The following is a 10,936-nucleotide window of genomic DNA, read 5'->3' as shown; positions in this document are numbered from 1 at the left end:
TTCGTTAAAACTCAAGTTTAATAAAAGTTGGGAGTTTTGGTTGTTAAAATGTCAATGCCTTGGTCTCTTATTTTCTGGAAAATGGTAGAGGATGTTTGAATGCAGACATTAACTTTTACTTTGTTCCCCTATCGCTGATAGTTATTAATTACACTGGCATCAGCTGGAACCCCCTGCAGTTCTTGGTAGCTCAGGCAAATGTTGCATATTTTTTGCAACCCCAACTGCTGTTCCCCTCAATGCAAGTTAAACCTAAAGAGTGTGTTACTGGTCCCATGAATAATAGAAAGACCAAATAGTGTCCATGAAAGGACCCCACTAAAAACTGGACAAGCAAAGCATGGCCAGGTCACATTGACAACTCTACTTTCTTCTATTGATGATTTAAGCTCATATCTAGACTTAAAGCCACTTAGGCATTCTCCTTATTTTTTTCAGAGTTGTAAAACCTTCAGAAAGGGAGGTCCTCTCAAAGCATGGTCCAGTCAGGTGTCCCTACAATGTCTCAAATACATGTCTGTGTGTTTGTGTGTGGTCTGGCCTTTCTGGTTTTGATACATTTTTATTTGTAACTGGCTTCTTCTTTTGCTGTGTGCTTTTCCCCTCAGGAGAACAGCACACGAAGCCCCCGAAAAACAAAAATAACTTAGGTAGCATGAAGCTGAAAAAAAAAAAAAGCTAAACTTTAAAATGCCCCCCAAAAAATAATAAAAAATCCCAAATTGGCCAAAACAGCTAGCAAGTAGCTGAAATATTAACTAAACTCCAAAACATCCTTAAAATAAATAAAAATAAAATAAAATGATTTGGAGGGTCATATACAATTACATGGAGGGCCAGATCCGGCCCCAGGGCCTTGACTTTGTAAAAATAATTCAATGAATTAGAATATCTTTAAAACATGTTTCAAGTGTCTGATGTAAAAACTTTCACAACTCTGGAGACTGTTGGACACTGTCAGCAGGTTTACTGAGATTTGAAAGAGTGAAACTGAAATCAAAACTGTGTAATCACAATACGTACATGTTCATCCACTTTAGGATTGCATCGTCCAAGTGTCACATACAAAATCAGGTGCTTTCACGCAAAAAAAAAAAAAAAAAAATCTTTTTTCTTCATCCAATTTAGTCCACTCTACGTGCATTCTATACAGTCAATTGAATGTAATAACAGGGAGTATAACATGTAGTGCAAGACTCGCAGCCATGTAATTCCTAGTAGAGATCACACATTACTCCAGTTCGTAACATTAATATTTTCATGATTTTCATTAAGTCGGCTTTGATAGAAAAATTCAGCTCTTCAGAACAAGTGTGTGGCTCTTAAAAGAGCCGTTGGTTGTGTGGATCGGGTCGGTCCGTTTACTTGGAGCTGGTATACTTGGTGACGGCCTTGGTGCCCTCAGACACGGCGTGCTTGGCCAGCTCTCCGGGCAGCAGGAGGCGCACGGCGGTCTGGATCTCCCTGGAGGTGATGGTGGAGCGCTTGTTGTAGTGAGCCAGACGAGACGCCTCGGAGGCGATGCGCTCGAAGATGTCGTTGACGAAGGAGTTCATGATGCTCATGGCCTTGGAGGAGATGCCGGTGTCGGGGTGGACCTGCTTGAGCACCTTGTAGACGTAGATGGCGTAGCTCTCCTTCCTGGTCTTTCTCTTCTTCTTGCCTCCTTTGCCGGCGGTCTTGGTGACGGCTTTCTTGGAGCCCTTCTTGGGCGCGGACTTGGCGGGTTCAGGCATGTTCCTGTTCCGTCTCTGAACGAAGATGGATCGGAGTGGAGGATGGAGGCTGTCTTTATACAGACGGTGTGTAAATGAAACTGTGTCGTTCCTCGTCTATGATTGGCTGAGCTGCTCTGTTGTTGCTGCATGATCAGATTCCTTGTCACTGTGTCGTTGCCCGTCTATGATTGGTCGACCGGTGACATTGTTTAACATGGTTTAACATGGTTTTATCAGATGTCTCTATTCTGTTGCAACGTTGACATATTTCAGAGGTCATGGAAAATTAGATAATAAGAGTGATTATAAGATCAGGAAAATTTTATTTGGATTTTATTCTAAATCCTTTTAATCACGTGGACTGTTGGATTTATGTGGTTTGTCACATGGAGCTGGAAAAGAATAGTAATAAACCCCTTTAAATAAACACAAGTTAACACTGTAAAGCAGAATAAAGGTTCAGATAAAAAAAAAATAAATAAAAGCATTAACAAATAATTTCAGAACACATCAGACACTCTTTGGCTTTTCTCTCTCATTCAGACTCTGTTATATTTCAGCTGCATTGTGAGAAACCAAAAATCTGTAATGAGGATGAAACTCTGGAACATATTTTAGTGTAAATGTTAACGTTTTATGGTTAATGTTAATGTGAACAATCTATACACTCGTTAGAGAAATTCACAAACAGAAAAAATATTTTCTAGTAGATTCTGCGTCTTCCCTTTTTGAAAGTCAAGTTGTGTTTTAGCCAGATAATTCTTTAGATAACTCTTAAAAAATAAATAAATAATCAAACTGACCTCTGCAAAATTGTGCTAATATGGTGTGGAAACTCGTTAACCTGAAAGTTTAGTTCAGTTTGTTTATCTGCCTTATTAAACACAATGTGGTCCTTTAGCAGACGATGGAGCTTTTGACTCCAGATCACAATAGTCATTGCTGTAATGAAATCCTTAATTTGACTATTTTAATATTTTAAAAAGGACAGTGAACATTCATGGACATTAATGTTCCAGTGTTAGATACAAAGCTCGTTTTATACTGTAGCCCCTGAACAGGTTGTAGTTTTGCCAAAAACAAACACTAAAAACATTAATAAAAGTGGCAGCAATATTGAAGAAAAAAAAAACATAAAAGTTTGAAGTTTGAATTATATTACCCAAGCAATAAAATGGGAATTACACTTATTCGCAAGAAAACCAAGGCTGACACGCGTCATTTAGATTTAGTTCATGCTGTTTGACAAACTATTTGTGAAATAAAGCCTATGTTTAAAAATCGCTTCTCAAATGCATAATTTGTTACCTTGAAACAAGATTTTGTTTTCATATAAACCTTAGCCCTGACAGGAGTTGGCCAGATATGGTACGTTAATTTGTTGAAATGATCAGAGTTTTATTTGATATTGTATTTTTCTAACAAGGATCATCAGCTCTAGAGATCATGTGGTGGCCCTTAAAAGGACCTTTTGTTTCCTGCCAACAGCGGAGCGTGGAGTTTAACCGCCGAATCCGTACAGAGTGCGTCCCTGTCTCTTCAGCGCGTACACCACATCCATGGCGGTCACGGTCTTCCTCTTGGCGTGCTCGGTGTAGGTGACGGCGTCACGGATCACGTTCTCCAGGAACACCTTCAGCACACCGCGGGTCTCCTCGTAGATCAGACCGGAGATACGCTTCACTCCACCGCGACGAGCCAGACGGCGGATCGCCGGTTTGGTGATTCCCTGGATGTTGTCACGGAGGACTTTACGGTGACGCTTGGCGCCTCCTTTACCGAGTCCTTTGCCGCCTTTTCCTCTGCCACTCATTGTTAGTTATTCAAACAGAGTCTTGAATGTCCTTGAGACCGATGTTCTCTTGGATATATTTTCGATTTGAGGACGTGTTAGAAGACAGACGTCTTTCTTCTTCTTCGATGTCGTTTTTGTTTCTTTCATCCAGGTTTTGCTGTTTTGCTGTTTGGCTCATTTGCGCCACTACAAAAAAAAAAAAAGAACTCTTGCAGGGTTTTTTTTAGCCTGCTATACAAAATCATTTAACATGTTTTGTAGTGAAAATAATATCCCTGTTCCTCATTACGAAAGTTTATTCTGGCAATTTCTAGAGTTAATTAAATTCTGTTTTTAGTATGTATTTTTAAAGTTAATCTCAATAGGATTTTTCATAATAAAATTAGATAATACAACAGATTTATCTTTGAGTTTTAATAACTGTAAATAAATAAATATGCTCTACATTATTGTCATATTTACTCTAAACTCTTGCAAAAAATGTTGGTATTTTTAGGCAAGGCAAGTTTATTTGTATAGCACATTTCATGTATTGAGACAGTGCTTTACATAAAACATTAAAAGAAACAATCAAAATAAATAGTAAAAATGTGATCAATAAAATAAAATTAAAAGAAAGTAAAAAGATTTTAATTTAAAACAAGCATAGATAAACAGTGCGGACGTAAACTTTTGAATACATATTAATCAAATGCAACTGAGAACAGGTGAGTCTTTAACCTGGATTTAAATACACTGAGTGTTTCAGCTGATCTAAGGTTTTCTGGAAGTCTATTCCAGATCTGTGGAGCATAGAAGCTGAATGCAGCTTCTCCATGTTTAGTTCTGACTCTAGGAACTCCAGATGACCGGAGAGGTCTGGCTTTTAAAGAAAGTGTCTATTTGCACATAATTTTCTAAAAAAATGCGGCCAGTGCTAAACTTTTGTCTTCCTCGCACCGACCCAGAGTAAAGGGTTAAGGTTAGGATTATGATTATGGTTAGGGTTAGACAAGCAAATGTTTCCTGAGTGCTGCTGTCTCTGCAGCTCACGGCTCCACCAGGAGATGGGTCAATGTAGAGAACACATTTACACATTTAGGAGCGTGACAGTTAATGGGACTTTAACTTTAAAGTTTAATTTTAATACGTGCGGCCAAAAAAAAAAAAAATCCAGTCCTGGACAAACTTAAAATGCGTGCGGGAAATGCAGCAACGGGATCTTAGCTGCAGGTATTACGTGTGGACAAAACATGAATTTCCATCACTTTCTATGCTGGTCGCACGGAAATACGTGGGCATAACATTTTTAAAAGTGGACCCCAGGAAGAATCTTCACTACATTAATAAGAACAAATGAAGATCCATAAATAGACAAACCAACTTTGAAACAAACAACAGAATAATAAAAGTTCTAACTTTGACTTTTTGTTTGTTTTTAGTCCGACCAACTCCTGATTAAATCCTGGAATTAAATCATTTTCTTTTACAGTTGCTGAAAGTAACCTCCCAAAAACATATCAGTTAAAAAGGAAGATAATAACAAATGTAGTCTGCAAAAAACCTGAAAGATAATCATTTAACTCATGGAGTTTATTTTACATTCCTCTGAAGCTTGAGTTTTTTTTTTTTTTTTTTTTTAAATCTAAAACAGTTCTTGTTTCCCAATACATTAATTCATTCATTTTCTTAGCTGCTTTGTCTCTTTTGGGGTCACTTGGGGGGTTGCTGGAGCCTAACCAGTATGCTGAAGGGGAAGGTGGGGTTTACTTTTATCATCATTGAATTTAATTTATTGTATTAATAGTGAAATTATGCGCTTTTATGCATTACTTGTGAATTTTTGGTAGTTTTTTTTCCACATAGTTGATATATTATGACATAAAAACATAAAAATAGTCTATAAATTAGGTTTCTTTTTTAACTCGAATAACTAAGTGATTTCTGAAAAGAAAGCAGCACTTTTTAAATGTGATAATGACTGATCAAGTGTTTAAGTCACATAATCTGATCAATGAAATGAAGTTTGTTTGCTTTGATTCAACTTCATAATAAATGAGAATCTTCACAAACATGTTGAGATAAATCTAAAGTCAGATGTTTCACCCTGGAAAGTTTAAATAAATAATTTGTGAACATTAATCCTAATCTCATAAATGTGATTGGTTCATATATAACATGTTTTTGTGTTCATTACTGGTGGCTCTTAGAAGAGCCGTTTGGGGATGAATTCAGCTGCTGTTTCTTCACTTCCTCTTGACTCTGGGCTTGGCTGCCTTCTGGGGTCAAGTGAGCTGCTGTTCAGGAAGCCGCGGTCAAACCAGCCGTGCTACGGAAAAGTTGTGGCTACAAATTTAACGGTTTAGGGCAGAGCATGAGACTCAATGGGAGACTTTTCTGTGAGCACATTAAAACGTCTGATCTGATGTAAATGAAATGAAAAAGAAAAAACAAAATCCCATAGTAAAACTACATATACTATTGATGCATATTTGTAGTATTTATCAGTTATTTATTTATATTTATAATAAAAAATATCTGAAGTTTTCAATCTTGAAGTCGAATAAAGTAATCTTACTGGATAATTCCAGGCCTTGAATACTATATCCTCGTTCTACATGCCACCCTTTAGTACCTCACAAAGACTTGTGTACTTTTACTGTATAGTTTTTGAAAAAAAAGTACTTAAACTTTGCATTTTTGACCCAAAATATGCTAAAATAGCCATTTTTGAATTTAAATTAAAAATACTTTGGCCTAAAATTCCAGACCTAGGACATGAAATGCTTGTTCTACAGGTCACTCTCTGCTACCTCGCAAACACTTGTGTACTTCTACTGTATAGTTTCAGAAAAACAAGTAGCCTACTTAAACTTTGCTTTTTTTGACCAAAAATATGTTAAAATGGCCATCTTTGAATTTAATTAAAAATACTTTGGTCTATACTTCCAGCCCTTGGACACTATATCCTTGTTCTACATGTCACCTTCTATAATCTCACAAAGACTTGTGTACTTTTACTGTATAGTTTTTGAAAAACTACTACTCAAACTTTGCATTTTTGACCCCAAATAAAGTAAAATGACCAACTTTGAAGTGAAATAACAATACTGTGGTCCATACTTCTGTTGAGCCGCCGCCTGCACAGGAACTGACCGTCTGTATTGAGGTTTTGACCCCTCTCATTGATGTTTACAGGTGAGACTCCTGAAAGATGGCCTCTCTTTTGATATTTCTTCACAGGGGAGAGTCCCGTGAGCTGACCGCTCTTGTAATATTTATCCACGAGTGAGAGGCTTGTATTGGACTGCTGCGATTTACTAATTATTACCCCTAGAAAACCCTCAGTTAGGACTTTAAAAGGCACATGGGAAAAATCCACATTAGGTCTGCTTACCAACTCCAGTGTGTGCATTTGTTGCGGGATAGAGAACATTTAAGAGAGAAATGTTCACAACAGTTAAGGCCTAAGATCCGCAAATAGGAACTAGGCTTAGCCGTCAGTGTTAATTTTGTTGACGAAAACCTTTCGTCATCATCTTCGTCAATGACATTTTTCACCCAACGAAAACGAAGCGAAACAAAATCTCCCGCCCAGACATGAAAACTTTAACTAACTTGATAGACATTTTTGTCAACAAATAAAAAAACCAAAAATGCTGTTGTAAGACAACATCCAATCATAGTGACTGCTGGTGGAGGAGGGCGGGAGCCAATGCAATGCGATCCAATCAGAACACGGAGCCCTGCAGCCCGCCCGGGAAGACGCTAATTCAATGAATTATGTTTGTGATATAGGTGGAAAATGTCGACTCCAGGAAGAAAAAGAAAAGTACATGTAGGGACAAATGTTACATTTAACGCGACCCTCAACAAGACGTTGTGTGGAGCGACCATCACAGGCAAAAACACAAAAAAACCTGAGGCGACGTTTGCAGACAAGCCAGCCTGAAATCCACGCAAAGGTAAACATACAAACACGATCATTTCCAGCGTTCTGGGCTGAATCCAAATCCTCCGCTACCCTTCAAACTGTTGTTGCATTTTAAAGGGTAGGATTATTGGACATAGTTGTTTTAAGGGGTTACTCTCGCCAATCTAACTAGCGCCGGTACTGTGCGGTGGAGAAGCACTTTTCTTCACGCAGGTGAAGCTCTGAAGCTCAGAGGTTTACATTTAAATGTAAGTCTGGCTTTATTGTTTTAGCATGACGTTTGTAAAGTTCTAAATCGATGTCGTTGTGTATTTCTGAACACTAGCAGCCCCGCTGCTTCTTCAGATCAACAAGCAGTCACCGTTTTAATCTCCAACTCCACCACGTCTTACATGACAACAGCGCCCTCTATCGGCCTGTGGTGATATTACAGCTCACCACACATGCTGGTCAAGCACATATAACATGCTCACGGGTGTCCTGGACAGCCTACTCCCTAGTGAATGTTTTTTTAATACATTTTCACTAGGGCTGTCAGATTTGTTGTGTTAATTATGCGTTAATCTGACATGTGCTTGACGCCGACAATTTTTTTGACGCATTAATCACGGATTTTCTCATACGTGCCTTTCCATACCACGCGCAGGCGTCCCTCATCGCCCTCTAACTCACCGGCTGCTCTCACTAGATCACGGGCGGGTCTCCAACCACCGAGCTGCTAGCTAGAACCAGCCCGGCGCTAGGACCTGGAGAGCTCCTGCACCCTAACCCGGCTCCGGTTCGCGTCCAGTACCACGTCTGGTGGTACCGGCTCACGTCCGGCGCCGTGTCCCGAGAGCTGCGGACCCCCGCCGTTCCGAACAGCAAGCGCACCGGGGGACGTTTTAAAAGTTCTGGAGGTTTAAGCGTGATCCAGCCCCAGCATAGCGGTCTGTCTGCCGGCATATTCATGGCGTGAGCTCCGCTGGACACGTCGCTGCATCGAGCTGCAGCCAGAGAACGCGGCGGCAGTAACAGACTGTCAAACTATCCACAGAGTATCCCGCTTTTCTCAGTCTTTAATGTTTTAAAAAAACAAAAGTTCATTGGAAATGATAAATCTCTATTTCATTTATTACTGTAGTTCAGCAGAGGAGGAAAAGATTTGGTCCTGACAAAAAATGAACATGAAAGTGTTATGGAAATGTTATTTTTGATGTTTTTAATTTTATTTTACTGAACGTTGATTGAAGTTTTGAATTTAAAATGCCCTTCACTTGCACTTGGGCTTTTGTTAGGGATTTTATGTTACAGCCTTTTATTGTTAAGAAAGTTTATCTCAATACAATGTTACAAAATAAAGTATTTCTGATGAAAACTATTAATTTTGCCATTCTTGTTTTCATAATTAATGTAGAACTGCTAAATTCCACGAAGCACACATTTTTTTTCCAAAAAATTTGAGATTAATTGCGAGTTAACTATGGAAAATGCGATTAAAAAATTTAATCCCCTGAAAGCTCTAATTTTTACACTTGACTACCTCCTCAATACAAGTTTTATTTATTTTTTTTTATATTCAGACATTTATAATAAGACTGATGTTGTTTACACACATTTACATGTGACATGTGATGGAAATTCATGTTTTGTCCACATGTAATACGTGCAGCCAGGATCCCGTTGCTGCATTTCCGACACGCATTTTAAGTTTGTCCAGGACTGGATTTTTTTTTGTGGGCCGCACGTATTTAAAATCAAATTTTTAAGTTTAAGTCCCATTAACTATCACGCTCCTAAATGTGTAGATGTGTTCTCCATATTTGACCCATCCCCTGGTGGAGCCGTGAGCTCAGGAAACATTTGCTTGTTCAACCCTAACCGTAACCAGAATCCTAACCTTAACCCTTTACTCTGGGTCTGTGTGACTAAGAAATTAGTTTAGCACTGGCTGCAGGATTTTTGAAAATTACAAATAGACACTTTCTTATTGGAAATGGGATGGAATTATAATTATTTTTTTCTTTTAACGTGTTTTAGGTTGAAGCTGAATTTGCCGAATTGACAAGTTTGAAAAGCAAAGTGAAGTAAAAGATTTTTTTTTTTACAAATTATTAAAATTTTCTGTTATTCATGTGATCATAGTAAATTTCATTGAAATGATTTACCTTTATTCTATATTTTTGTCGACTAAATATCTACTGTAATTTAGTCGTCTGAAATTTAAATAAAATTAATAGAATCAACATGACTGAATTGCGACTAAAACTAAACCCTATTTTAGTCAAAAGACTGACTAAAACTAAATTAAAATTCTGATACACATTCCTTGTACACAAAAAAGAAGGAATTTGTATTATTTTACTGTCTCTCTAGATTACCTGATGTCGGTGACGTGTCTCCAATGACAGAGGTCAGATGGAAGAAAAGAGAAATAGTCTTGGGTATGTCAAACCGTTTATTCAGGAAAAAAAGGTTAAATACAAACGTAATATTTTTCCCGTTTATCTACCTGTAGGCAGATGTGGAGTACCCACAAACTTCCATTTCGGGTTTTTCTTTTTATTATTTATTTAATGTTTTTTTCTCGTGGTGGGTGTTTTTTTTCCCCCATTGATACTGAAGAAAGCTGTCAGAGATCCACTTTGATCAAAGTCTCTGTCTCAAGCAAAAAGCGTCGGTTATATTTTCTTTGCGCTATTGCGGTGCTCCTTCACCTTTTTTGCTGAAGGTTGCTTTTTTTGTTCTTTGGGGGGTTTTGCAGAGGCGTAAGCAGCGCATCCAGCCTTCTTGGAAACCTTGAGTGGTTTTTAAGAGGCGCAGGTAGAACATCCTGTCTTCTTAGAAAGGTCAGACTTATACTTAGAGGCAGAAATTTGAGCAGAAAACAAGTTTAATAGTACACAACCACATACATATGAGCAGTTAACATACATATGATTGCTTACACACATATGGTCACTTAACACACAAAAGGACCCCATGGGCAGGGTGTGTGGGTTCCAACACTTACAATCTTTAGATACTATATCCTTGTTCTACAGGTCACCTTCTGTAATCTCACAAAGCAAAAATGTTAAAATAACCATCTTGGAATTTGAATTGAAATACAGGGCTTGGACACTGCTTGTTCTACTGGTCACCTTCTACTACCTCACAAAGACTTGTGTACTTTTACTGTAGTTTTTGAAAAACTACTACTTAAACTTTGCATTTTTGACCCAAAATAAAGTAAAATTACTAACTTTGACGTAAAATAAATATACTGTGGTCCATAATTCCAGGCCTTGAATACTATTTGCCTGTTCTACAGGTCACCCTCTATCACTTCACAAAGACTTGTGGTTTTTGCAAAACTAAACTTTGCATTTTGACCCAAAACATGCTAAAATAGCCATTTTTGAATTTAAATAAAAATACTTTGGTCCAAACTCTAGGCTTAGGACACTATATGCTTGTTCTACAGGTCACCCTCTACTACCTCACAAAGACTTGTGTACTTTTACTGTATAGTTTTTTTTTTTTTTTAAT

At 38.0% G+C, this 10,936-nt stretch overlaps 3 protein-coding genes across 5 annotated transcripts in view; all 3 read right to left on the bottom strand.

Moving 5' to 3' along the window:
• Positions 1-10,936, bottom strand: part of LOC112157183 (B-cell receptor CD22) — an 821,740-nt gene that overhangs the window by 47,085 nt on the left and 763,719 nt on the right. The window lies entirely within an intron of this gene.
• Positions 951-1,821, bottom strand: LOC112157204 (histone H2B 1/2). Its single transcript, XM_024289817.2, has one exon. It carries the CDS (start codon positions 1,734-1,736, stop codon positions 1,362-1,364), a length of 375 nt encoding a protein of 124 aa, XP_024145585.1. The 5' UTR covers positions 1,737-1,821; the 3' UTR covers positions 951-1,361.
• LOC112157205 (histone H4) lies at positions 3,109-3,565 on the bottom strand. Its single transcript, XM_024289818.2, has one exon. It carries the CDS (start codon positions 3,529-3,531, stop codon positions 3,220-3,222), a length of 312 nt encoding a protein of 103 aa, XP_024145586.1. The 5' UTR covers positions 3,532-3,565; the 3' UTR covers positions 3,109-3,219.

This window comes from Oryzias melastigma, linkage group LG1 (genome assembly GCF_002922805.2).
Source record: "Oryzias melastigma strain HK-1 linkage group LG1, ASM292280v2, whole genome shotgun sequence".
Lineage (NCBI taxonomy): Eukaryota > Metazoa > Chordata > Actinopteri > Beloniformes > Adrianichthyidae > Oryzias > Oryzias melastigma.
The sequence above is the reverse complement of the archived record's forward strand: the minus strand, read 5'-3'. Positions and strand labels throughout refer to the sequence as shown.